At 46.3% G+C, this 25874-nt stretch overlaps 1 protein-coding gene across 9 annotated transcripts in view; it reads right to left on the reverse strand.

Annotated features, from left to right (window-relative positions):
* IL16 (interleukin 16) overlaps nt 1–25874 on the reverse strand; it is a 118243-nt gene that overhangs the window by 26070 nt on the left and 66299 nt on the right. For 4 of the 9 annotated variants that reach the window (XM_082388467.1, XM_082388473.1, XM_082388468.1 and 1 more), the window contains 6 exons: nt 21172–21280; nt 15072–15214; nt 12638–12748; nt 9017–9131; nt 3574–3647; nt 1751–1967 (listed from right to left, as the gene is read on the reverse strand). In XM_082388467.1, coding sequence (XP_082244593.1) covers nt 1751–1967; nt 3574–3647; nt 9017–9131; nt 12638–12748; nt 15072–15214; nt 21172–21280 — 769 coding nt within the window. Of the gene's footprint in view, nt 1–1750; nt 1968–3573; nt 3648–9016; nt 9132–10524; nt 11597–12637; nt 12749–15071; nt 15215–21171; nt 21281–22956; nt 25870–25874 lie in introns of those variants that run through there. The other 5 variants (XM_082388471.1, XM_082388470.1, XM_082388469.1 and 2 more) reach the window with 4 other exon arrangements.

A 25874-nucleotide genomic window follows, 5' to 3' on the forward strand; every position in this document is an offset into this window, starting at 1 on the left:
AGATGAATCTGGAACCCAGCAGAGAAGGCAGGGTGGAAGTTTGAAGTTTGAAAGTATCCGTGGAGGTGGTGGTGTTAGGACCATGGGGCTGGATGGGTCCCCCAGAGTGTGTGGGAGAGGAGGGCCTGGGGCTGGCCAGCATCAAAAGGACTGGAGAATGAGGGGTAGCCGGTAAGAAGGACCAGATGGCGTGGCCAAGGAGTAGGAGAAAGACCTTCTTGTGGTTTGCTCCTGGCACCTGTGATTTACAAAGCACGGCTGTGAGTATTTTCACCTCTGATGCTGGTCCTCCCAACGTCCCATGAGGGTTGCCATGGGCAACTGTTAGCAACCCTGTTTGATGGATGAAGAATTTTGGCTGTGATATGGCCCACACACAAAGGGCAGAGCCCTTTGCCGAGATCAGGTTTCCTGACCAGAGTGAGAGTTCTTAAGCCTTGTGGGCATCAGAATTGCCTGGGGTACTTAAATAAAAGTTATAGATCCCTGGGCCTCTCTTCTAATACTGTGGAAGCGAAATCTCTGGGGGTAGAGATTAAGAAGCTGTGTCATATACATACGACAATCAAACAAAAACCCTGCCTATGGTATTTCTGATGCCAGTGATCAGAGGAAACACCACCCCAAGGCCAGGGACCACAGAGCCCAACAGGGGAAGGACGAGAGTCGTGTCTTCCCCATGTCCTGCGCCTGCCCAGTGACCTCACGCCGGGAGTCCTGGACACAGCTGCTGGCGTGTGCCAGCACGTACTGACCTGTGCCTAGTGTTCCTGCCAGGCTTGGGGGCTCAGGGATGTCTGAGTCCTCAGGCAGCCTGCCGTCTACCCTCTTCATTCCTCATTCTCCTTCTACAGCAGATCTCAAAGCCACCCACCCCTCTCCACCTACCATTCTCCATCCTCTCTGATCCAATGGCTGCAACTGGTTCCCAAGCCTCCGTTTTTGTCACATTATAGGGCATTCTCTACAGAGACGCCTAAGAGATGTTTCTTTTAAAGCATACGCTGATTATGTCTGTGCTTACAAATCCCTCAAGGACTCCCAACTGCAATTAGAAGAGAATCTAGCGGCCAAGTCCCACAGGGTCTGTCTCTGTGCCTCCGCCAGGTGCTCCAACACCACTTCTCACGCTGCCCACCTCGCTGCAGCCACACTGGCTTTCCCTCTGTCCCTACGATCTGAGCTGGTCCCTCTGCGGGAGCCGCCTCCTCTTCATTCTCCGGGTCTCAGCCTAGCTGCAATCTGGCGGGGGGGCCTGCTGAGCCCCCTGCAGTCAGCATCCACACTTGGGGGGGTGGGTGGTGAAGGGACTGGATGCCGATCCCCAAATGTCTGAGCTTGAGAGGATCTCAATTTTCTGGCGCAAGTGAGAAAAAAAGAGTCCCAGAGAGGGCAAGTGACCTGCCCAAGGTCTCTTAGCAGATTAGCTGTAGAGCTACAACTCCTGGTCTAGTGTGTGTGTGTGTGTGTGTGTGTGTGTGTGTGTGTGTGTGTGTGAGATTTGTGTTTGCTTCCTTTTTTATTTTTTCCACTGCACTGGGACATGTTGACTGAATTTGGATGGTGTGTCCCGGGCTTCTGTTAACAAACAGAGCCCTAGACCTTGGGGCTAAACAGCAGCTGTAAAATCTGCAAAAGGACAATGCCCGGGCCTGTTTCTACCCAAAGAAAGTCTGGGAGATAGCTCAGTGGAGGGAGGCCCAGGCAGAGGGCAGAGGAGGACAGCAGGGCCCCCGGGAGGCCAGCCTACCTTTCTTCAGGGACACCTCCACCAGGATCCTGTAGTTGGGCTTGGCGCTGCTGGTGGGCGCTTCAGGGCTTTCCAGGATGAAGGAGTTGCAGTCCTTGCTGACACAGGTGCTGGAGCTCAGGGAGCGGCACAGTGTGGGGGACAGGTGGCTGCTCAGGGAGTGGGGGGCCGTCAGGCGGGTCCTCACCGTGAGGGTGAGGAGCCCCTTTTTGGCTTGCTGAAAGGAAAGAGAGAGGGCCATGGCTTCCAGCAGCAGCTCAGGGCAAGGTGAAGAACCCGGGCCTTTGTGGATAACGATAGTAGAATACTTTTTAAAGAAATGTGGCCACAGACAGGAATAAAGACACAGACCTACTAGAGAATGGACTTGAGGATATGGGGAGGGGGAAGGGTAAGATGTGACAAAGTGAGAGAGTGGCATGGACATATATACACTAACAAACGTAAAATAGATAGCTAGTGGGAAGCAACCGCATAGCACAGGGAGATCAGCTCTGTGCTTTGTGACCACCTAGAGGGGTGGGATAGGGAGGGTGGGAGAGAGGGAGATGCAAGAGGGAGGAGATATGGGGACATATGTATATGTATAACTGATTCACTTTGTTATAAAGCAGAAACTAACACACCATTGTAAAGCAATTATACTCCAATAAAGATGTTAAAAAAAAAAATGTGAACTTACCAAATCAAAGAAAAAAAAAAAGATATGTGGCCACATGTGGGTGTGTGTGTGTGTGAGATACAGAAATGTGTGTATACACATACATGACATATATTTGTATGCCTGGATATGGATATGACATCTTATATACGAAATATATACATATATATGCCAAAGAGATAGAGTCTTGAATTGAACTAACTAGATGGAGACTCAAAAAATATCTTTCAGTGACTGTCTTCAAAACTTTAAAGATTGTGATATAAATACATAGAACGTTATACCCTGAGAAAACCATAATTCAAAAGGACATGTGTACCCCAGTGTTCATTGCAGCACTATTTAGAATAGCCAGAACATGGAAACAACCTATATGTCCAACGACAGAGGAATGGATAAAGAAGATATGGTACATATATACAATGGAATATTACTCAGCCATAAAAAGGAACAAAACTGGGTCATTTGTAGAGATGTGGATGGACCTAGAGTCTGTCATACAGAGTAAAGTAAGCCAGAAAGATAAAAACAAATATCGTACATTAACACATATATGTGGAAGCTAGAAAAATGGTACAGATGAACCTATTTGCAGGGCAGGAATAGAGAAGTAGAGAACAAACATGTGGACACAGGTGGGGAAGGGGAAGGTGGGACAAACTGAAAGATTAGGATTGACGTATATACACTACCATGCGTAAAACAGATAGCTAGTGGGAACATGCTATAAAACACAGGGAGCTCAGCTTGGTGCTCTGTGACAACCTAGATGGGTGGGATGGGGGCGGCTGTGGGAGGGAGGTCCAAGAGGGAGGGGATAGATGTATACATATAGCTGATTCACTTCATTGTACAGCAGAAACTAACACAACATGGTGAAGCAATTATACTCCAATAAAAAAATAAAATAAAATAAAATAAAACCGTTCTATAAACCACAAGTAGTTGATGCAGCTCCCAACACCAGTCCTGATTACACTATTATTTTCAGAGTAAGGCCTTTTTTGAACAATGTGCCTAGATCAGTGTCAGCAAGGTGCCCCACGTAAAGCAGCCCACGTCTGGAATTTGTAGGTTTGAAGGACGGAGGGTGATGCTGGGAGCTTGCTTCCTTTGTCTGAAGGCCCCAGAGCTTGGCCACATAGTGATAATAAATGGTCACCTTGAACTTCTGCAAAGCATCCTGATGTGTGAGTCCAGCCATCGATTCCCCGTTGAGTTCCAGAATTTCATCACCTGTTGGGAGAGGGAGAAATTGTAGCTGACGAGAGTTTTGCCCCATCAGGAGGCGTTATCCCTTAAACTTTAGTGCCCCCACCCCCGTCCAGGTTTCTGTGAGATGTACAAAGCATCACAAAGAACATCTTCTCATTCAGGGCTCTCCCGCTGGGAGGTGGGCAAGGCAGCAGTGCTGGGCCTTCTCTGGCACCGCTTACTTTCCAGGGTGAGATCCAGGGTCCTTAGCCAAGCACACAAGGCCTGGCCCAGTCGGTTCCCTGCCCACCTCTGGGCTTCACCTCTTTCCCTCCTGCCTCTCAGCCCCTCATGCCATTCACTCCCCTGGACCATTTCCTGATGCCACACACCTGCCTTTCCCACAGTGGTCTGTGCAGTTCCATGCTTGTTTCCGTGCCAGCTTCTTAACTAAAATGTACATCTCCTACCTTCTTCACCTACCACTTCTTAATCTCTTGGTCTCTGCTGACTTTGCCCTCTTGTGGCTCCCAGAACCTACCACTCTCAGAGCCCTTGTCACCCCGGTGGTCATCGATGAACTGTGAGTCTCTCCCTGGGGATGGGGCTTTGTTACATCAGAGGCTGTAACCCCAGGGCCAATTCTGGGTGAGGCCTCCACAGTGCACAGTAAATGTGGGTTGGATGTGATGTTTCCAGAATGCAATGTAGGTCCCATGTTACAGAAGAGGAAAGTGAGCTCAGAGAAGTCCAAAGTTCATATGGTAAAAAGAGTTAGGACTCAGAGCTTTTTCCTCCTATACACCTAAGAGAAGAATTTTTTCTGTATCCAGAGATCCATTTTTATGGGAATGGAAAACCACTTTCTCCCATTCATTCCATCTATTCAATACATAAACAAAGAGCACTGTCTCTGTATTCAACACTGTGCTGGGAAATTCAGATGCAAACATTATTTTTTACACGGGTTTCTGGCCTGCGTGCTATTGGGTGAATCTGCTGTCACTTAGTTATGGTCCCATTGTAGAGAATCCATCTTTTTTCTCTGGTTGTTTTTAATATATATATATTTTTTTGTCTTTGGTAGTCTGAAGTTTCACTAGGATGTATTAGGGTGCTACCTCATACTGAAGTTTGCATAATTCTGGAAAATTCTGGATAATTCTGGAAAATTCTTAACCACGATCTCATCGCCTCTCGCTTTCCCTCTTTCACTCTATTCTTTCTTTCTAGAATTCCCATTAGATTATTTTGGGCCATCTCAACCTATTCTGCATGTTTCTCTAGTGCTCATCTTTTTCTTCTCTATTGTTCTGGGTGGCCTACTGGATAATTTCCAGATCACAAATTCTCCTTACAGCTGCATTTGTCTACTGTTTAACCCATCCATTGAGTTTGTGTTTTTTTTTTTTTTTCAATGACTTTGCTTTTTTTTAATTTCTAAAAGTTATTTTCTTCACATCCATCTATTTTTTCATTGTGTTCTGTTCTTTCCTTATTGTTTTTCTATTCCTTCTCTTATCTTTTTAAAGATCTTATATGTTGAGAAATGATCACCACAATAAGTCTAGTTTATATTAGTCACCACACCTGGTTACAAGTTTTTTTTCCTTGTGGTGAGAACTTTCAAGAGCTACTCTTTTAACAGACTTGTGGTTGCCCAAGCGGATTGGGAACTTTGGATTAACCGATGCAAACTAGTATATATAGGATGGATAAACAGCAAGGTCCTCCTGTATAGCACAGGGAACTATATCCAATATCCTGTGATATGGAAAAGAATATGAAAAAGAATATATAAGTGTAGAACTGAGTCACTTTTCTGTACAGCAGAAATTAGCACAACACTGTAAATCAACTACACTTCAACAAAATTTAAAAAGAAAGAAAAGCTCTACCCTCTTAGCAACTTTCAAACATACAATACAGTATTACTAACTAGAGTCACCCAAGATTTATTTATTTTATAACTGGACATTTATACCTTTTGACTGCCTTCACCCAATTCACCCTCCCCCCCCCCAATTCTGGCAACCACCAATCTGTTCTCTATAGCTATGAGTTAGGTTTTTTGTTTTGTTCTGTTTTTTTAGATTCCATATATAAGTGTGATTGTATGGTGTTTGTCTTTCTCTTCTGACTTATTTCACTCAGTATAATGCCTCCAAGGTCCATCCATGTTGTCCCAAATGGCAGGATTTCATTCCTTTTTGCGGCTGAACATTGTAATCTTTATTTTCAACTCATGTTTAAGGGGAGCTTGTTTTTCTGTGGAAGTCCCGCACCCCTCAGGTGGCTACTTTGGTTTTTCCCCCTAATTTCCAGCAGGCACCCCGGGCTCTCAGGCCTGGTTCAGGACCAGTAGTAACATTAGGTCCTCAGCTTGGGAGTCCTGAGCTGTAAGGGCTGACGGCTGAGGTCGCACACTCACCCTGACACAGGTTTGGCTCTTCATTTTCTCGAGCGAGATGTCTTTTCCCCACCCAAGGGCCAAGGACAAAATTACGTTTCCTCGTTGCTTCCCTGGGCTTGCTGGCCTTTCATGAGGGCAGCTCTTTAGTATGAAGGCTTTCTGCAGGTTCTCAGAGGTTCCCAGGGCCCAAGACCACCTCTCCTGCCCCTGTGTGGGCATCGAATCCCAGCCCCTGGGCCTTAGGCCCCGTAAGCAGCTCCCTGTGCTATCACGTCATCAACTCCTGGGAATGTCACGCTTAGATTTAAAGTGGTTTCTTTGTTTCTTAGAAGCTGGGTGTTTCCATTTCTTTCTTTAGAGTTCGGATGTGCTCTTTTAGCCAACTTGTGTCTATGACAATAAAAGGATGGGAAGCATATTCAAATCAGCTTAATCTGTTAAGTTGCTAAAACTAGACAAGAAAAATAAAAGGCTCAGTCCTTGTCCTTATAAGATTCCAAGTTGAGGTGTGACAACTGACAAATTAAAGATAATCAAAATATAACTAAGTACGTGCTGTAGGCAGGATCTACAAAGAACACACTTCAGAAACATCCATTCTTTATGACACAAGAGGCTCAACTTGTCTTCAGATTATTAGAATGTCCATCCCAAGGGGGCCACATACTCTGGGCCCTCCAGAGAGCCCTTAGCCTTATTTGGCCATATCTGGTGGAAGGTGAATAGCCTCGGTTTTGCCTTATAAATCTTAACACAATCATTTTTTTGCAAAGGGAATACAAATAAAACATTCTTAGCCTTGATCTGGACACAAAACTTATGTTGCAACTGACATATCCCCCGGGAATTCAAGGGCGTATTCTAAAACTTCACTTTTGAAAGAAGTTACAAAAGGCAATTTGGTCAATTATTTGAGGCTAGAATCAAGGACTGCAGACTAGCTGAGTGTCTTTTTCACCGAATTCTTACGATCACTATTAACTAAGCGAGACAAATACCCAGAAAGAAAAAGAATGAAGCTTGTCTTGGGCAGGCTTCTCTCTTCTGGCCACTTCAATTCCTCCTCCACCTTTTAGTCAAACACAGAAAAGTACAGAAGATAATGAAGCAGACGGGCCCACCTCAAGATTCTGATCCCACTTTCCTTCCTTTCTCTCAATGACTCCTCTGCGTGCCTCTTGATTTAGCTATTCCCCTCAAGCCTTGCCTCGGCCCTCTTCTCTCTCCTCTCTTCCCTGTTTCCTGCATCCACTCTATATCTTCAGCTATTTTCCAAATGACCCTAAAAATCTACATTCAACCCTTATTCCCTTCCTGAACTGGAACCCAAATTTTCATTCGCCTGCTGGACAGCGCCACCTAGTGCTCACCTGGAGACCTCACTCCGCTCTGCTGTTCAAACCTAAATAGCCTCATTTGCCTTCTTTTGCTCCTCTTCCTCCACCTCCTGTTATATATAATTCATCATCGTTCTCTAGTTTACTAAGATCAGACATCTTCACATGTTCTCTGACCTCATTTGCCACCTCCACAGAAGCCGTTTTTTCCCCCATCAGCATCTTTCTCCTCCCAGGGTTACAGCCTCAGGGCAGACCCTTAAGAGCTGGAGCCTGGCTCTTACAATAGCCTCTGAACTGGTTTTACTGCTTCTGGTGTCTAGCCAGCCCACTTCATCTTACACTCAGCTTCCTGAATCAACTAAAAACCCTGGTCCTAGCTGGTCCCTCCCAAATTATAAAAAGCTTCAAATGCTCTCCACTGCCCGTACAATAAAATCCATACGCATAATCTAGCATAATGTTAGAGTTGGCAAACTTTCTCTATAAAGAGCCAGATACTAAATATTTTAAGCTTTGCAGGCCACATGCTCTCTGTCGAAACTACTCAACACTGCACAAAAGCAGCCATAGACGAGAGGTCAATGAGGGAGCGTGGCTGTGTGCCAATAAAGCTTTTCTAAGGAGGCTGAAATTTGAATTTCATTTTCACAAAAGAATCCAAACTTCTTTTGACTTTTTTTCAATCGTTTAAGAGACGTGAAACCTCTTCTTCGTTCGTGAGCCTTATAAAAATAGGCAGTGGGCCAGATGTGGCCTGCGGGCTGTAGCTGGTCAACCCTGTCCTGAACAAGTTAGGTTATTAAAGGTGGTTCGGCTCGCAGCAGAGTTTACAGAAACTGGCCTGACAGAGAAGGTAAGAAGGTTGTGAAATCACTTCTCTTTAAAGATCCACGTGTAGCCCAGTGTCAGGCCTACAGCATCTTCCCTCCTCTCCCTGACTACCTGCCCCGGAATTTTGCCTCCCAGTTAGAACCTGGAGATCTCCTGGGGCCAAGCCTACACGTGACTGTGGGGTAGGATTGGGGGTGGGGAGAAAACCTTCCCCTCCAGGACAAGGAGACAGGGAGGGGCACTCAGGGGACACCTCAGTGCCCTGGGCCCCTTCCTCTCAGGATGGCCGGGGGCTTCCCTCCCTGGAAGAGATGAAAAAGCTGGAGGGAGGTAGTGGATGGGAGTAGGGTGGGCACAAGGGGAGGGGCGGCAGCTGGGCGGATCCTGAGCTCCTCAATAGAGGGAATCTGTCTGATAATCCTCTGTATTCCTAGAGCCCAGAACGGGGCAGGCTCACAGAGGACTCACTGGAAGCCCTGGGCCTGGTTCCCCGTGTCTGTGGGCTGGGGAGGGCAGAGAAAACGAAACAAAGGGGATGTCGATGGCTGCCAGCAACGCAGAGGGGGCCTTGACAAGCAAAGGCGCAAGAGGGATGGAAGGGGTCTTCTGCCCCAGGCCAGTAACAGGACCGAGACTGAGTGTGCAAACACACCCAGCCAACGTGCCAGACCTGACGGAGCCATCGGGGCCCGCAGACCCCCGATTCCATGCAAGCTGGATTCTGAAGGCTCAAGACACCTTTCACTTTCCCAGTAGCTTCTACCGGTAGCCTAGTGATTCTGCTTTTGGCTCCACCAACATCACCTAGTAAAGGCTGGGAAATCTACCTTCTTGTAGCCTTCCATCGGCTGCAGCTGCTCCCCCCGCAAAGATGGTTTTAACGTAAATTCCAATGGGGCCATAAATGCTGTCCTTTCCTCCAACGATGCTGAAGCCCAGGCCCTGGGAGAGAAGAGGAGAAGGTCAGATTTCGGAGTGTTCCATGCCATTCACCGGACTGCCGTGTCCTGAGGCCCTGCCCCAGCCCTGAACAAAGGACTCAGGGAGGAGAGGGGCGCCCTTGGTCTTAGAGGTCTCGGGACCTAACAGAGGAATGGGAAAAGTGGTGACTTCAAGGCCACGCTGGGCTGTGTCGTGGCTGGGGCTCTCTCACGAGTCTGATGTTCCCCACGCAGAGGGAGTCTGAATGGAGACCGGCAAACACGCTGGCTCTGCCCCTCTGACTAGCAATTCTGGGCAGGTCACTTCCTGTCTCTGAGCTTCAATTTACTCCCTTGGAAAATGATGCTGACATCGCCAAACTCATAGGGTTGTGTTTGAATATTAACTAAGACATCCAGCAACCACAACTAACACACCAACACCAATAATCATAAGAGTAGCAGCTGACAATGGAAGAAGCATCCCTTCTCCTACCAAAAGCTCTTCACTCCCCTTCTGTTCTGCATCCCACCCCCTCCCCTTCTCAAGGAATTTACTACAATCCTGTGCTCTCCCTCCTGCCCCTGCAGTACCAGGAGGTCAGGAGCTGCCAAGTGGCAGCAGAGAGGAGGCCAGAGGCCGGGGAAGCAGGAGGAAGATGTGAGTGAGGTCGACAGACAGCAGGAAGAGAAAGGCGGGCGGGTCCAGCTTTGCCTGTAGACCTGCAGTGACTTAGGACAAGCACCTAGGCAGACCCAGAGAGCAGCGAAGGGGGTGCACGCACAGCCTGCTTTATTTGGTTGACGACTGAGAGCACCCTTCTTCCCAAGAAGGCTTAGCTCGGGTCGCAGTGAATTCCTCTGGAGACTGTGAGCTCCCCGGAGGTGGTGAACGCATCTTATTTGTCAGTGTCTGCCCTCTGGATGCAGGTGCTCGGGAAACATATGTTATTGACTGAAGGCACGAAAGCCAGCTGGAGGCCGGGCCTTTGGATCCAGCTCGCAAGCGTGCCAGGAAGCAGTAAGCAACTTGCCTCCCAGGAAGACCCCCTCCAAGTGATGGCTGCCAAGTTACAGCATGACTGCTCCTGGGCAGTTTCCCCGAGGCCAGCAGCTGCTCGGAGCCGAGTGCGTGCATCACCCCAGCATCACAGAGGTGGCAGGCCCGGCAGCCACCTTCAAGACCCTCAGGGAACCTGGCCAGCAGGGGCCAGACAGGAAAAGCTGTGTGGACAAAGTGCTGGTGTGAGCTTCTGGTGAAGGTGTGGGTGTTCCAGGATGGGAAAGAGCAACGGTGTCCAGGAGTAGCACGAGGGGTAGGAAAATGAGAGGTAGGGCGGCTTCCGGGCTCCCTGTATGGGCTCCCAACTTCTTCCTGGCTGAAATAATTGCTCTAGACCCAAACTTTCACCCACCCTGGTGAGGCCGGATGGTGCAGTGGTTAAGAACAAGATCCAGGGGTCAGAAAGTCTTGGGTCATTGTCTTGGTTCATCTGCTCACTAACCAAGTGACCTTGGGCTAGTCCTGTAAGTCCCAGAGCCTCAGTCTCCTCACCTATTAACAGGAGATAATAATAGGGTTTTGTGAGAATTAAAGGAATGATCCTTGCAAAGCCCTTAGCGCAATGCCTGGGTTTTGGTCGCTGGTTTTATTGTTTTTGACTCTACCTCAAGCACTGGTGGATCCTTCTAGCTCTGCTTCTTCCTCCTCCTACTTATCCCTCTTAATGATGAGGTCTTCGGTGTGGAGGTGTATCAGGAGGACGGTGGGAGACCCACCGCATTTCTAACCCATCGCCCCTGCTCTGTACTCCAGGCTTCCGACACAAAACACCTTACGGCTCTCCATCAAGGACAGTTCAATGCACTCAGTGACACATCTGCCCACGAAATCTATTTACTGACTATACAATCTATGCACACCAAGATGACTGACACCATTGTTGATCATCTTTGTGTGAGTGTTGGTGCTCTTTTCCATTCTGCCTCCTTTTGAGCATTGCAAACCGTCTAAAAGTCAACCATGTTAAAAATGCTTCTACCTAAATTCAAGGGGGGACAAGCATTGTGATTTACGAATCAGAAAGAGGGGCTGTTTGGAGAAAATCAACACTGGCGAGAGTGACCCCCTTGTGATTAGAGGAACAATCATCTCAGTACTTCCCACTTGTGTCTCCTCATTTATCTCTGCTGAGCTCCCAGGAGACAGGAGGGATGGGGGTGGAGGGGAGGACTCCAGACATATGGGGTCCTCCTCCAGGAAGACCATATCAGTGAACAGGTCTTCCCTCACACCACACACCAAAATCATATGAGGTGGGTAGAAACCTACCCTTCCATCATTTAAGCATCTCCGTTCCCTGGGCTGGCCTGAGAACTTTGCAGCAGCTGCCATGTCTATTTCAGAAGTTCTTCAGTGCCCATGTCAACTCCATGTATGGGATGGCATGTCCTGGAAGCAATGCCAAGGAGGGATGTCCCACCATTACCACTGCTTTTGTCCCCCGCTTTCGATATTTCTCAATTGTGGGGCAAAAATCAGTCTGAATATCTGAATTTGGGGAAGACACACGGACTGAAAGTTTATGCCCCCATCCCAAATTAATACGTTAGAGGGAGCCTTTGGGAAGTAACCAGGCCATAAAGGGGGAGCAGTCCTGAAGGGGGCAGGGGCAGGTAGGGGTAGAAGATGAAGAGGTACAAACTACTATGAATAAAATAAATAAGCTACAAGGAAATACTGTACAGCACAGGGAACATAGTCAATATTTTACAATAACTATAAATGGAGTATAACCTTTCAAAATTGTGAATCACTATGTTGTACACCTGAAACTTATATAATATTGTACATCAACTATACTTCAATAAAAAAATAAGTAAAATAAAATAAAGGCAAAAACAAAAGAAAAGAAAGGCTAATTTGTTTATATATGTACTTGCTTTGTTTACAAAATATATTTATTCTAAAGAAAAACACTGCCTTGGTCCAAAAAAAAAAAAAAGAAAAAAGGTGGAGCCCTCATGAATGGGATCAGTGCTCTTATAAAAGAGACCCCAGAGAACTCCCTTGCCCCTTCCACCATGTGTGGACACAGAGAGAACGAGGCATCGTGAACCAGAAGAGGAGTCCTCAACATACGCGGCATCTGCCGGCACCTTCAACTTGGACCCCCAGCCTCCAGAACCGTGAGAAATAAATGCCTGCTGTTTAAGCCGCCCAGTCTATGGTATTTTTGTTATAGCAGCCTGAACTGACTATGACGATGTTTTGAATTCAATCATCAGGTCAAACTAACTTCTGGAAAATACTACGCCAGGGAAAAACTGGGGAACATTTGTCTTCCTGTGACCTGCACAGTGCAGAGCAACCCTGACTGCCCCTCCCTGTGCCGGCGTGAGAGCATCCGAACACTCACGTTCCGAGCCAGAATCACCAGTCCCTCTCTCCACCCTTCCCGTGACATGACAGCTCCTCAGGAACCCGTGTCGACCCAGTAACTTCTGTTGGCCGCAGTCCTTGCTCACCTTGGCCTGGCCCTTCATCAGCACGATGTTGGAGATGACGGACGCCTGGAGGCCCCCCAAGGGCTGCATGAGCTGAGCTGTGCTGAGCGACCGCATTGGCCTCGACGGGCCCTGGAACGAGGGACCAGGGTGGGGAGAGGATGAGTCAACAGGACGGCAGCACACACCTTGCTGGGAACGGGGACAGGGAAGGCCCAGCCGAGGAGAGGACCCCGATCCCCTCTCTCCTGAGGGTCCACAGCATAGCGGCCAGAGCATGGTGAATGGGGGGGGTGTGGGTGGGCGTCTGGTGGAGGGGGGCTGTTTTGGTGGCCCCAGGAGCCTGATCTCCCTGTGGACCAGCAGCCAGAGGCTCACTGAGGCTTGTCACGGGAGTGGGTCCCGGGTCACGGCACAGACCACGCTGCCCCAGGACGAGTCCCATAACTGGAGTCCCCAGCCCAGGTTGGGAGGCCAACAGCCAAGGACATCCTCAACAGAATCCAAGCCACATTTACGGAGAATGTAAATTCTCCGTAATGTAAATGTAATGTAAACTCAGAATGTAAATTCCAGGGGGAGGCAGACAGGGGATTACCCACTTGCATAGGAGCAGGGGTGCCAAATAGACACACGCCCTGCGCCCCACAGGAAGTGCCACGGGGAGGAGCAACGGAGCATGGTGGTTAGGTCTCAGACTTGGGAGCCCGGCTGCCTGGCTCTCCAACTATCAGCTGGTGACCTTGGGGAACTGACTTAACCCTTCTGTGCCTCAGCTTCCTTATCTGTAAAGTCACCTGTCACTTCGGAAGCTGTCTTTTTCTAACACTGGAACACCGATGCTTCCCGCTGGCGAGCGAAAAGCATAATAGCTCAAGGAAGGGAATGGAAGAGAGAAATGAAATCTTCAAGCATCTGACGTGTACCGTGTGGGGAGAATCAAACATCGCTTGACTATGGACCCTACAGGGGAGCTAAGAGCCTAACATAAGTAATGACACCAACAAGGCACGTTGGGTGAGTCTGTAAGAGAGCCCGGACACGTTACGATGGGCGTCAGGAAACATATAAGGGTCAAGCACTTGGAGGAGTCAGGAGAGCTCCCAGTGGAAGTAGTGCTAGGAAGGGTTTTGAAGGATGGGGTAGGGTTTGCAGGCTAGAGGTGAGGGAAGGGGGCAGGGTGCTGCAGACGGAGGGCGCTGTATGCTCACAGGTGGCAGCAGGAGGCACTGCGGGTGCCTTGTGCCTCGGCCGGGGCTCAGGGACACAACAGGCTGGCTGGGGTGACAAGTGAGGGGACCCTGTGCTTCACACTTGCTTGGCTCCCAGACTGCAACCTGGTGCCCCACAGTGGGAAGGGCACGGACTGGTGAGCCACACAGGGCTTGGTTTCAATTCTGGACCCTTAGGTTTTCAAGATGTGGGAACTCAGACTGCTACTCCCCTTGCCAAGCCTCTGCTTCCTTGCTGTACAATGGGGCTAACGTTACCCTCCTTTCTAGGCTCAGGAATTACAGTAAGTCCCCTACATACGAACTTGCAAGTTGCAAACTTTCCAAGATTCAAATGTGTGTTCCATCCATGTCAGGCGTGAGTGACATTGCAGCTCGCCCTCCATCTTCTGTTGCTGACGATCCTTCAGCTCTACCATCTCCCACCTCCTCTCCCTCCTCCAGTCAGTAACTCTTCTTGCCTGTTCACTCGATGCCAGCCCCTGGATGCCAGCTGTTGTACTGTACTACTGTACTTTTCAAGATACAGTACAGTAAGATTAAAAATGTTTCCTTTGTTTTTTGTGTTTGTTTTTTTTTATGTATTGTTTGTGTGAAAAGTATTATAAACCTATTCCAGTGCAGTAGTATAGAGCCGATTGTGTTAGTTGGGGACCTAGGCTAACTCTGTTGGACTTACGAACAAATTGGATTTACGAACACACTCTCGGAACAGAACTCGTTCGTGTGTAGGGGACTTACTGTAGAGGCAAAATGTGTAAAGCGAGTCACTATATCACAGGGGCTAAAAGCACAGGTTTTGGACTCCTGAAGCTCTGACTTCGAGTCCCAGCGCGGACTCTTATTAGCAATGCGAATTCACATGCCTTCCTTAACTTGTCCTCACTTCCCTCGCCCACCTCCTAGGGTTGCTGTGCGGATGAAATAAAGGGACCCACATAACGTGCCAGTTCAGGGTCTGCAAGGGTGGAATGCTCTCTGCATATTAGCTCCTCACAGCATCAAAGCAGCCGCGGTCACACGTGCCTGGCACCCGTGGGCGCTCATAGGTGACCATTCCTAATGTGGTTCTTTGCCTGGAGGTGCCCACACTCCCGAAGCCAGCCCCTCCCCTCTGTAATTCTGTGGACATCAGACCACTAGGAAGGTCTCTTCAGCCACCGCTGAGTCTGGACCCCTCCCCTCTCTCCCTGCTCTCCGGGGTCCCCTGCCTTCGTTCTTACCACAGCCTTTCCCGCTGCACAGTCCAGTTGTTGAGAGAGAGACTTCCTGTTGCTACAGAGGGAATAAGGCTGCCTGTCTGTGGAAGCCGCCGATTTCTTGGTCATTGGAAAATCAATCTCTCCTGTGCAGTAGGGATTAACACCTAACCCAGGAGAGGAAAAAAAAAGAAGAAATCATTTGTGCTGTCAGAAAGCAAAGCTCAAGGGAGAACAACATCAGCCTCGGCCAACGGGCAGCCCTCATGAGCCAGCGGCCATAGTGAACTTGAACCATGGAGCGCCCAGTGCTGGATGCAGGATGCAGAGTGGGGGCCAACGAAGACGTAGGCGGCATTAGCTCCATTCATGCTGTCTGCACCGCAGGGTGCAGGTGGGACTGTCATTCCATTTTGCCTCAGCTCAACTCGAGAGAGTTGGCAAGGCATCTCCTACACATCAAGCAGGATGCTGGGCTCTCAGGAAACCACAATGCTCTGTCAACTCCAGTCCCTGCTACCAGGGGGTTTTCAATCTCGACCCAGGAGGGAGAGGAGGGAGAGGAGGGAGAGGGAGGAGGGAGAGGAGGGAGAGGAGGGAGAGGAGGGAGAGGAGGGAGAGGGAGGAGGGAGAGGAGGGAGAGGAGGGAGAGGAGGGAGAGGAGGGAGAGGGAGGAGGGAGAGGAGGGAGAGGAGGGAGAGGAGGGAGAGGAGGGAGAGGGAGGAGGGAGAGGAGGGAGAGGAGGGAGAGGAGGGAGAGGAGGGAGAGGGAGGAGGGAGAGGAGGGAGAGGAGGGAGAGGAGGGAGAGGGAGGAGGGAGAGGAGGGAGAGGAGGGAGAGGAGGGAGAGGAGGGAGAGGAGGGAGAGGGAGGAGGGAGAGGAGGGAGAGGAGGGAGAGGAGGGAGAGGAGGGAGAGGAGGAATGCCCCCAGACAGGTAGAGCCAGAGGAGGGACCGGGCAGGAGCCTGGGGGATCTGTCATGGCAACATCCAACCTCCTGACAGCACCTGACTGCTTCTTACACACATGCACACGCACATGCACATTCACACACAGGCACATACACACCCCTAACACAGGCAGGCAGAGTCAACTCTTGATTCTTTGGGGATCTAAGAAAATGCAAAGCCATCATCTTCTTTTTCTTTTGGGGGAACCCCAGACTTCCTTTCACCCAACCGGGAACTCTATCTCTTCCAGCTGGAAAAATCTGCAGAGATTCTCTGCTATGGCCCCTCATTGTCTAGATTAGTGTTTCTCAATTGAAATATAATACAAGTCACATATGTAATTTGAAATTTTCTAGTAGCCACATTAAAAAAAAGTCAAAAGAAAAAGTGACGTTAATATTAATAATGTATTGTATTTAGTCCAATATACCTAAACCCTGTCATTTGAACATATAATACATAAAGTTATTAATGTGGTATTTTGCATCCTTTTTTTGGTTTTGTGCTTAGTCTTTGAGTTGGGCGCATCTTTTACACTCTGAGCATTTGGACGAGCCACACTCCAAGTGCTCGAGATGTGAACAGTGGCCACGGTACTGGGCAGCAAGCACCCAGAGAGGGGCCGGATTTTCCTAGTGTCCCTCCACTCAAGTGAGTGGAGAAGGCTTTGGTGGGAAATTCCCCAAGAGAAAGACACGAGATGGGTGGTGGTTCACAGGGAAGAAGGGAAGTCGGAGCAGAGCTTTTGGTTTGCTTTCATTCTTAGGATGGGAAAGACTTAGGCTGAAGAAAGGAAGCCACTGCCCAGGGTGGGCTGAGAATATGGGACAGAATGGGCATTCCTGGAGATGTGAGATCCCTAAGGGAAGAGGAGGAAGGGACAAAGGCCTGGGGGAGAAAGGAGATGTCCCGGTCCATTGGCACTCCAAGTGGCTGGGGCAATGTTTCCCTGCCAGGACAGCTGCTCCCAGCAGCCGTCTCCACACAAGGAGGTGGTTCTCCCTGACTCACAGAGACCCTCTGACCCCAGACAGGCCAGGAGAGAGAGGAAGCCAGGAGGTTCAGAAAACCACGCCCCAGAAAGAGGGGACGAAGAATCCTGGAGCACGGTTGGGAGGAGGGGCTACAGATGGTCCTAAATCTGTCTGTGCATCATGTTTATCTGGGTGTGTATCATAAGTGGGGCAAATTTCAGTGCCCCACCCAGACCTATTGAATCCATGTCTGCATGGATGGGGTCTGGGGGCGGGGGGGGTCAGTGTGTTTATCAGGCTCCCCAGGCGATGCGTCCAGCTTTTGAGGAAACTTGAGGGAGTTCAGCTCCTTACTCCATCGTGAGGAAACCGAAACGAGTCTCCCATTGTCTCTGCTCACAGCAGTGCAAGGTTACTGACATCTGAAGAAGGGCAGCGGTGTATGGTTTGGGTTCAGAGGGAATAAGGACAAGCAAACACATGGCCAACTTGGATCGGTCCACAGGACAGAAGCACCTAGAGCCACGGGCAAGCACAGGGGGAACAGGCCAGGCTAACTCCGCTTCTACCCTCACTGATCCAGACAAAAAAAAAACCTCGGGCTTTCTGTGGTTCCTGCTCCCACTATGAGTTCCAATCAGCAAGGACACAGGCCCAGAGTCAGGACGAGCAGTCTCTCGAAAGCACTAACTGGTCTGAGCCCTCTCCTACTCTTTCAGAAAATTACTGGATGTGCTCCAACAGCAAGGAAATACATCAAAATTATCACCTTGAGTGCGGGAAGTTGAAATCAGTTAACATGTAGCACTGAGTGAGTTCACTGAAAATGTGGTTATAAAATCTAATGCAAAAACCAAAATAATTTTTGACGGGGAAACTATATATTTTGAAGATTATATAATAATAACGTGAGTTTCTAATTTAAGTTTACATTGAATTATGAAATGGAAAAATAAATGGGAATGGGACTAGAGGTAAATAACACCATCTTCCATTAGGGGGACAATTTGGAAAAAAAATTAAGTTAATATAGTCTCAAGTATTATTAATTGATTAAACCTAATTTATTAAGCTTAAAGGAAACTGGAAGTGGTGATAAAAATTAAATAAACCTTCCAAATCACTGCAAAAACTAAACACACACACATACACAGAGCAAGAGGCAGAAAACAAATGACAAGTAACCATAAAAACAGAAAGTATAAAAAGAACATGAGCAAAAGCAAATATTAATTATAATACTAATGTCAATGGCTTAAGCTTCTCTCTTTAAAAAGATTGCTAGATTTGCTTTTGAGATCTAAGTGCATATCATTTGCAAGAGATAAACAAAATAAACAAAAAGTGTAAAATAAAAGGATGGGCAGAAACTACCAGTGAGTAATGCTGCAGTCAGCCACTTAGAAAAAAAAATCTATCTAGATTCTTGCTTCATAGCAAATACCAAAAATAAATTACAGATAGAGTAAGTTTGAAAAAAAAAGGCAAATCATTTAAAAAACTAGAAAAAAACAACACTATGTAGAAATAATTTAATCGATGTGGTTGTATACTTAATAATCTTCATATTACATAACCTCAATGATTCTCTCCTAAATATGTAACCAAATATGATAAAAGAAATGTGTACAAGCATGTATCTATAATTATTTTGTAAATGTTGATAAACTGGAAGCAAATTAAAGTTGTCATAGTGTAATAATTAAATAAGTGTACATGAGAAAAAACTAGAAGAAAACACAGCCAAATATTTAATAGTTCTCTGGATGTGGAAAAAACTTTTAACATTAGACAGGAAAAATTTGATGAATTTGATTAGATAAAGATGAGAACATCTTCATGCTAAAAAATTAAGTTAAAAGAAAAATAGGGCTTCCCTGGTGGCGCAGTGGTTGAGAGTCTGCCTGCCGGTGCAGGGGACACGGGTTCGAGCCCTGGTCTGGGAAAATCCCACATGCCGCGGAGCAACTAGGCCCGTGAGCCACAACTACTGAGCCTGCGTGTCTGGAGCCTGTTCTCCGCAACAAGAGAGGCCGTGATAGTGAGAGGCCCGCGCACCGCGATGAAGAGTGGCCCCCGCTTGCCACAACTAGAGAAAGCCCTCGCACAAGAAACGAAGACCCAACACAGCCAAAACTAAATAAATAAATTAATTAATTAAAAAAAAAAAAAAAACCAACTGAGGAAAGTATGTTCAGCAAATACAGCAGCCCAATATTAATTTTACCAAGAGACTTTTCATAAATTAGTGATAAAATAATGATCATCCCAATAGAAAAATAGGCGCACTCAAAAGAAGGGAAATAAACAAATGAAGGAACGTTGAACTGCACCTGTGTAGAGAGGTGTTCTTTCCACTGATTTCATAGGCACGTGAACCAGTCAGGGTTTGACAGAAGCAAAAGGCACACTCAGGTAGGACTTTGAGAAAGTGAATAAAGGGGCCATTTACAAAGAGTAGATGGGGCTTAAGAAAATAACAAGGCCTATTGAGGTACCTAGGAATTGCCAAGAGCTGGAAGCTGTTACCATCCCAGACCTGAAGGGGCACAGAGAGGAGACAGCATCACCAGGCCAGGGAGTGCTGGGACCAGGGCACTGCCAGAGCCACCAAGGCAGAGGGAACAGGGGGAGAAACACCCCAGCGGTTCTCTCTTCCACCCTGCAGTCTCCCGTTGATCCTCTCATTGACCGAAGTCAACTAGAAACCAGAGGGCCAGGGCGCCTGGATGACGCCACCTGAAAGAGTCAGTGCCTGAGATGCAAGCAGGGCTGCTTCACGGGCATGCGACCTGTGAATTCACACAGAGCCCCAGACTTAGAACGTATTCACCTTGGTTTAATGCTCTGATGTCGCCATTTTGAAATTCTTCATAATATTTGAACAGGGGTCCCACAATTTCATCTTACCATGATCCCCACAAATTGTGAAGCTGTTCCTGGATGCAAAACAAGCCCCCCCCCACCAAAAAAGCAGACAATGGGGAAGGGGAAGAGGGAAATAGAGAAAAACCTGCATGGCAAATATTTTTAAAATTATCATCCAGTGTGGGCTATGATTGAAGAAATTGGTATTTGTATACATTATTAGAGTATTAGCTCTGGAAATTTGGAAGCACAGATAAAAATCTAAGGTATATTTACCTTTTGAAACTCCATTTCTAGGATATTATGCTAAAGGAAAAAAAGTGATGAAAAAGGGCAACTAGCAGTCCAAAAATAGGAAATGATGAATATAATGATGGTCCATCTTACAACAGAATAACACGAGGCTTAGAGAGTTTAAGGGATGTGCCCAGGGTCACAGAGATAATTATTTCTGGAAGCAGGATCTAAATCCAAGTGCCTTGGCTCCCAAATGTGAGCTCCTAACCACACATCAGTCCACTGCCTTGGATATTTCACCTAAGAAAATCACCGTAAACTCGAACAAAATTTCATGGACAACCTCAGCAATGTTGATTATGTTAGCAAAAAACTGAGAATAATTTAACTAACTAATAATAGGGAGCAGGCTAACTAGATTATGTACATAATGAAACACTATATATCCATTAAAAATAGTGTTTACAGAAGAATTCCCAATGACATGAGGTCAAGGATGTGTGTGTGTGTGTGTGTGTGTGTGTTTTCTATAGGCATAGGAGGGAAATAATTGACAATGTTAACATAGATTGTCTCTAATTAGGATTTGGCATTGTTTTAATTTCTTCATGCTTTTCTGCATTCTTCACATTTTCCTGACTTTGCATTAGCACCGTTCTCTTTGCAACAACCAAGAATCACGACATCTTCCAGCCCCAGCTCCCCAGCCCCATACCAGATGAGGTGACAGAGGCCCTGAGAGAGACAGTGGCCTTCCTAAGACCAAGAAGCATCTTAGATGACAGAGCAGGTGTAAAGCCCTCGTCTTTTATCTTCTATGTCAGGTCTTCCCAACTTGGCACTTGAAGTCCATCTAGAAGAGAAGTTGACTAAACCACAGAGAGCTCTGTCAGCAAGGGCAGAGGTGCTCTAGCTGGCCAGGACATGCACACGCAATGAAGGGTGCTCTCAGAGGGGCAAGCAGACCACCATCTTGGGCTAGTCCAGCTGGACAAGCAGAGACCCACCCTCCCCCAAATCTCCCACATCACTGATATTCTCGATATTCAGCAACATCTAAGCCCTGCTCCTGAAGATGGTTCAATGACACACTTACTGGTTGAGTTGCTGCGTGTCCTTTGGTGACAGGCTTTGGGAAACAGGAAGTTACTACTTTGTGCATCCAGTTTTCCGGACTTTTCTCGAGAGGAAGGTGTAGAAGCTTCCTGCAAAACAATTTCCATCTTTTATTCAGCAACTTAGAACAGAAAAACTGAGCTTTCGACACTGACCATGGAAGTACTTGTCAGATTGTCTGTCTCCTCCACTAAATTACAGGCTCTATGAGGGCAGCGATTTAGAGTTACTGTCATCCATTAACTCATAGATATATTAATTCAGTTAATAAAGAATATGAAAATATAATATCTTTATGTGACAAAGAATACAAATTATAATAAAGAATGAATAGAGATTGCATAAATGTTGAACTAATGCCATAAATGTTGAATGATTATGTCAGCTATTACATGTCAGGTTCTTTGTTAGGCATTAGGGATTTAGCTGTGAACAAGACAGGGAAGGGCACTGGGAAAAGGCATTTTCATGACGGAAGACCGACGGCAAACAAGCAAACAGATAAAGGTGAAAGATAATGACAGAGAATAATAAGTGCTACCAAGAAAAGAACTAGAGACTGACGTGAATGGGAGGCTGGGAGGAATGTGTTAGAGAAGATGATCAAGTAAGTTCCATCATTCTGGCACATAATAGGCACTTAGAAACAGTCACTGAAAGAATATTATATAAAGAGATTTCTTAATATTGAACCATCCATGCATTGTTGAGTGTATTACAATTTTCTTATACTGCTGATTTCTCTCCATAAAGATTTCATTTAGGACTTGAAAAATCAATAGTCTTAAGTTAAATTTGGTTATCATTCTGTTATTCTTTTTCTACCTTGCCATATTGATCCAATTTTCCCTGCTTCTTTTTTATACTAATAATTTGGGAACTCATTGTACTGAGTCTATAAGCAGTATGTATTAAACCACATACTTGAACTCATCTCTCTATCAGGGTCAGTGATGAAATAGAAAACATATGACCCTTCCTCAGGTAAGATGAGAATCTGAAACAATTTCCACGCACTTCCCTCTCCTCACCCTGGTATTTTAGAAACAGAGGACAGATGGACAGAAGGCTAGAGGTTAACAATGAGGATAATGGTATTAATTATTTTACTTCTCTTCCCAGAACTACTTTTTGTATCTTTTTTTATTGCATAACTTTATTAGCCACAATGATCTTGACTTAATTCTTGAGTTATGTTGGTTTTATCCCTCACGACCATAAACCTTAGGAGAGAAAGAGAGAGTGTGGGTATGTGTGTGTGTGTTCTCAGGAAAGCTGTGCAGATGGAAAGCTCTCTGAATATTTGCATGTCTGAGAATGTCTTCCTGTGGTCGTCACACTTGAATGATTTGCTGAGTATAGAATTTAGGGGTATTGTTTATCCTATCTAGAAACTCTAGTTGGCTCAAATGCTACCTGGGATTTAGTGTTTTAGCATAGAGGTTTGCTAGGGGTACCTGCCACCCTTTTCTGACAGGTCTGTCTTGTTCAAAGCCAGGCTTGGCAGTGCTGGTTAATTTCGTGTGCCAAGTGCCTGCCGACTTCCAGCACCTGGTACATTTCCCAGAGTGGAAGGAGGGAGGATCTACCGCTGCCTCTCACTATGCACCAAGTAACCCATCCTCCCCTCCAGCCCCCGGCATTGTGAGCTGGGAGGTATTGGAGATGAGGGGTCTGCTGGCCCCTGTCCCACTCATTCCCCAGGCCTTTCCCTCCCATGTGGTCAACGGCAGGCTAACAAGCCCTTCCCTCAATCCAGTCTCACCTGCACTATGTCATGCAGAAAGTTCTCATGGGTTCCAGAATGTGGTTGGCCCCTTTCCGTGGCTTCCTGTTCTGACATGCTTTTCTCCCTATTGGTAGTTGTTTGTTTTTTGTTTTTTTTTTTTTGATAGAAATTTCTAAGAGATGGGGGAGTTAATAAAGTGTACTCTGTAACCATCTGGAGCCAGAAGTCCACTCACAGCCTTTTTTTCTTTTTAAAACTGTATCCAGTTCTGACACAAGGGGATCCTGCAAGAAACCACATATCAATTCCCTTTTATTTCTTGTACACATCAATGTTAAAATCAGAGAACTCATCTTCCTAGACATTCATTTTCCTTTTCACCAGCAGATGGTGCTATATTAACCTGAACAAAATTATCTTCTCTAACCAGGGTAGCCCAGGAAATGTTTTGAAGGAGAGAACAGGGATTATATGGAAGGTGGTTTAGTTCAGTTGCATTCTTGAGACTCCATATTTCTAGGATTTAGCAAAATGACTGGTTCTTTGAATTAGCTGTTTCATACGATATGGTAGTCAAAAGATATTTCTTAGCTCCAATAGTTTCTCGAGGTCATGTCCTAATTCTAATATCAAGACTGCCCTCTGGCATTATTCCCACCTCTTCATGTTCTCCAGTGAGACTATGAAAGTAAATAATAACATGTTATTTCAGTAGCTCTTTTGGATTCACTGATAAAACAGCCAGTATGTCTACTTGTTTGAAGTGAAGCCTTATTTGCAAAGTACAATTGAAATGTATTTCCCCCCAAATATCTAGTAAGATGAAGATAAATAAGTAAATGAGGTAAACACAAAACATAGAATACTAAGTATCTTTTAAAATAATGTTTATAAAGAGCTTTTGGGATATAGATATACTTGTATTATCATGGTAAGTTAGAAAAAAAAGATATTATGATCTGAATAGAGTCTGACTACAATCATGTAAAATAGGCCTAGAAAAAGGACTGTAAATAAATACACCAAAATAGTAACACTCTTTCATTCACTATATTTTACTAAGCATTTACTACGTATGAGGCACTATTCCAAGGATGAGGATATGGCAGTACCCGAGAAAGACAAGTTCTTGCTCTCATGAATTGGCAGGATTGTGTTTGGGTGATGGGATTATAGCTATTTATTTTCTCTTTTACAACTTTCTGTATTTTTCATATATTCTATAATGAGCATGTATTACTTCAGACCAGAAACAAGTGATTAATTTTACATTTATTTCCATTGTCACATTAGAAGACTTAAGACAAAGTATATTTATTGTTAAATTTCTTTCTTTTAATCTTCTTTATAAAGCTCCCTGTTCAAAACATGATTCAGAAATTGCTTGACATATAAAGCCAATTGATGGCAGAAGAATCATAGAAGTGGAGTCTATTTTTTTTTTTGGTCCAGATTACCTGGAAATGGTTAACGCCACATTCAGAACAGGGAATCTTAAAAGACTTTAGACCTTATCCAAAAGAAATTGAACCAGCCGGATCAACCACTCGGCCACCCTGTTCTCTACAGTTCAGCGGCTCAGCCTTTTCTGGCCATGGCTCCAGGAACAGTAATCTCACTGTGGACATGCCGACCATAGATCCTCTGTTGCCTGCGCAAAGTTCATGGACGAGTCCTTCTACTTCACAACCCTATGTCCTCCAGCCAAAGCTGTCTCAGACATGAGACACGTAACCTCTGCCACGTAGCCAGTCTCTGAACTAGCTGAAGCTTTCAATGAGTTGCATCTAACCAGGCTACTGTCAAGCTCTCGGATAGTTGTGAAAAATGGAGGTGCTTCACTTTGACGTGGCTGTGGTATGAATCTGCTCACTGGATAGCTGCTACAGGGAAGAATGGAAATGTACTACCATAAACAGAAGATGAGATCTAAGTAGCAATTTTCTATCAGACATGTATGTAAAAAACTATATGGCCCCTAAAAGCTCCAAAAATAGAGGCAATGCACAAGTTCTATGGACCTTCTATTTCCTGGACATCAACAAGTATCCAGTGCTCATCTAGACTCTGAGATCATCTCAAGGTATTATTCATTCTTTTTAATCATAAAACCCTGAGCATAATGTTTCTCCATGAGATATGCACAGTGGGATAGAGCAGATAAAGGGTCATGAGGCCAGCAGCATTAAGCCTCTTATGACCCTGGACTGGTCAGTTGATTGGTCTTGGCATCCTCTTTTGTAAGGTGAAGGGTTGGTCTAAACAACTTGTATAACCACTTTCAGCTCTATACTTCTGAATGTAACTGATGATTATGTTTAAAGAGCAAAAGGGCTACTGTCCTCTCTGAAATGATCACATGTCAGAAGATCATTCACAAGGACAAAACATCCTCCCTTGGTTCCCTGGCCCCTCTCCGTCTGGCAAGGATGTCCTGGGTGGAGTGTTTTCTCATCAAAGGAGTCTCTGTAGGAGCCCCTACGAACATTTGCACAGAACAGAACTCTTCTATTCTTGCTCCCAAGGTGGGGCTGCTCTTGAGGCCAAGGATTTGTCACTGAGGTCAGAGGCTGGCAAAGTCATTTCCAGACACATTTCCCCTTGTTCTCCTCAGAGACTGCAACCCAGAGCAGCGGTTCTGTGGGTGGTGTGCCCCATCATTACCTGGGTGGCAGTCTCTACATGTATCAGTCCCACTGGTGCCTGAGTGGGGGATGAGGTAGACTGTCCAGAGAGCCCTCCCAAAGTAAGGACCAGTCACGTAACTGCTAGGACTTAACAGCCAACCCCAAGAAATGGAAAAAACCCATGATCCGCATGTAACCAAGGAGTAAACCTGGAATGAAGATGCAGAATTCTGGGGCATATTTTTCTACAAGCAACATTATTCTGGAGTCTAAACTGTTCCCCAAAGGTTACAAGGCTCTATTACTCTGTTAGAAGGGTTCATTTTG

This window comes from Balaenoptera borealis, assembly GCF_965194805.1.
Source record: "Balaenoptera borealis genome assembly, chromosome: 3".
In the NCBI taxonomy this organism is placed as follows: Eukaryota; Metazoa; Chordata; class Mammalia; order Artiodactyla; family Balaenopteridae; genus Balaenoptera; species Balaenoptera borealis.